At 29.5% G+C, this 2,816-nt stretch overlaps 1 protein-coding gene across 1 annotated transcript in view; it reads left to right on the top strand.

Moving 5' to 3' along the window:
- Window positions 1-1,449, top strand: part of LOC108778122 (uncharacterized) — a 4,382-nt gene extending 2,933 nt beyond the window's left edge. Inside the window, exons 4-7 of the mRNA XM_018545222.1 lie at window positions 39-277; window positions 386-634; window positions 720-855; window positions 929-1,449. Of these exons, the coding sequence (XP_018400724.1) occupies window positions 39-277; window positions 386-634; window positions 720-855; window positions 929-1,449 (1,145 nt within the window). The remainder of the gene's footprint in view (window positions 1-38; window positions 278-385; window positions 635-719; window positions 856-928) is intronic.
- Window positions 1,450-2,816: the final 1,367 nt, after the last annotated feature.

Genomic DNA, 2,816 nt, shown 5'->3' with positions numbered 1-2,816 from the left:
GGCAGCAGGAATCATGGATGCAATATTATTTGCAATAGATGATGAATTAAATATTGATATGTTCAATAACAGACTGAATATTGCACTGCTTAATAATGGAATTAATATTGGCATGCTTAATTTTATTATAAATGATTTGGTTAATCCCTTGCCAGAGGATGTAATCGCACGACGTAATGAAAGACCGAAAAATGAAAATTATTTTGAAGGCGTTATTCCTAGGTATACAGACATACAATTTCTAGAACACTTTCGTATGTCGCGAGTTACATTTGAGGTAATTATAAAATATAGAAATGTAGAAATAAAAATATGTATATCATATATTTTATAATTATATTAAATTATTTATTGATATTTAATTGTCATTGTAATTTAATTTCAGGCATTATTAAATATAGTTATACCTTTATTAAATCCAGAAGAATATGTAGATGTAAGCCCATCAAAGAAACTGCTATTTACTATATGGGTCCTGGCCAAACAAGAAAGTTTTTTAGCTACGGGTGACAGATTTGGTTTGGCAAAATCTAGTGGTCACAATATTTTTAAAAGCGTTATAACTATCTTATCAGATTTAATTCCTCTCTATGTCAAATGGCCAGATGCTAACGAATGTCAAATATCCAGCAATGTAAAATTTCTTAAAAATATTTTATATCAAATTTATTTAAACTTAGATATTATTAAGAATTTATTAATTTATTAAATTATTCCAGATTTTTAGGAATCGTTCGCGCGGTTTTGAAGGTGTTATAGGTGCCATTGATGGTTGCCACATTCCGTGTAAACAGCCAGTAAGAAATCCGCATGATTTTTATAATCGGAAAGGATTTCATTCCATTATATTACAAGGTAAATAATATTGTTGTGCTCGAATATATTGAATGCTGTATGATACTTAATACATTTGTTTTCATATTTTTAGGAGTATGCGATCATAGGGGAAAATTTATAGATTGCTTTATTGGTTTGCCAGGTAGAATGCATGATGCAAGAGTATTCAGGCAAAGTTCATTATTTGAAAACATATCAAATGCGAGGTTACATTTCATACCACGACAGTTGCACTTGATAGGTGATTCAGCATATCCACTGATGATGAATTTAATGACACCATATAAGGACAATGGCCGTCTAACAGTCTCACAAACACGATATAATATGAAATTAAGTTGCATTCGTTCAAGGATTGAAAGATCATTTGGGCTATTGAAAGGAAAATTTAGAAGACTCAAATACCTTGACATCTCAGATTTTAATCTAGGAAACAAAATGATTGCAGCTGCATGTACATTACATAATTTTATAATAGATGGTGATAATTTGAATATAGATGAAGAATATTTAGAAGAGCAAAATTTACATGAAGTAGAACAAGAAGAAGAAGACGAACAAGAATTACAAGAGGCTATAGAAAAACGCAGATATATTACAGATCAGTTATAAATATTATATTAAAACAGTTAAAATACACAAAATTTTAAGTTAATATCGTTTTCTTTTTGTCGAAGATATATTTTATAATACAAAACTGCGAAAAACTGATGAGTTGTAATAACAAAATGTGTATCTTGTATTAAGCTGATTTTACATTAGTTGCAAGTCGATCGTAAGTTCGTTGCAACAGTCAATCTTATGGGCCTTCTATAATAAGCCATTACTTAAGTTTTAAGTGTTAAATCATAAGAAATTTACCAATCACAATCGAATGTGAGAAGAATAATCGACTGTGAGTGGTCAATTTCTTATGACTTAATACTTAAAACTTAGGTAATAATGGCTTATTGTAGAAGGCCTATTAAGCTTGCATTTTGAAATCTACGCTTCAGATTGGCTGTCGCAACAAACTTGCGATCGGCTTGCAACTAATGTAGAACCGGCATTAAAGAACGAAAAAGCGTTATTTTTACTGTGATAAATAATTTACACTATTATAGTATGTTAAGCCCATTCTACAATTGCGTAAGCGTAGTTGTAAGAATTAACCAATCACAGTCGAATATTCTCCTCATATTTGACTGTGATTGGTTAATTCTTACAACTACAACCAGTTACAATTACGCTTACGCAATTGTAGAATGGGCTTAATAGTTTTTGTAATATAACTTATCAAGTAACCTATCATTAGTAACGTATCATATTAGTAACTTATCTTACTTAATATTTTTAGTAACTTGTGTACATTTTAGCATTAGTCTTTATATAAAGTTTACATATAATGATGTAACAAAATCAGTCTTTTCTTTTCCCCGCTCGAAAGTGGTCAACGGCGCGCTGTTATATGTATTAAATTGTTTACTTCCGTAATAATATTAAATTAATTAATATGTATTTTATACTTTAATTGTTATTTTACTTTTAATTTTTCGCTGAGTTTACTAACATTTCAAATAACTTATTCCTTTCTTTTTGCAGATTGTTATATTCTTGAATAGCAGCTATTTTCTGGCTTTCTATATTGTTACTTTCTTTAACAGCAACTGCTTTTTGTCTTTCTATTTCGTTGCTTTCTGCAATAGCAGCTGTTAATTTATTTATCGCTTCTATTCTTTCCTTCTCACTCTTAATTTGCGCCTTCCTTAATTCGTATAATTGTGTAGATCTTCGAGCCTTTTTTCCATTTTCGTTCTGTTCGTTATTTCCGCTTTGAGCAGAGGATTGGGAACAAGGACTATAACAAAGTAAAACATGTTGAATAAAGTCTTTGTGAAAATAATTAATGTTTAAATCGTTGGTATCATGTAGGAAATAAAATTTTATATAAAACCAAACAGCAAATAAAGTGTTTTCATTTATAAACAGTTTTAAAAACT

This window comes from Cyphomyrmex costatus, unplaced genomic scaffold (assembly GCF_001594065.2).
Source record: "Cyphomyrmex costatus isolate MS0001 unplaced genomic scaffold, Ccosl1.0 scaffold482, whole genome shotgun sequence".
In the NCBI taxonomy this organism is placed as follows: Eukaryota; Metazoa; Arthropoda; class Insecta; order Hymenoptera; family Formicidae; genus Cyphomyrmex; species Cyphomyrmex costatus.
Note: the sequence above shows the minus strand (reverse complement) of the source record. Positions and strands in the feature narration are given on the sequence as shown.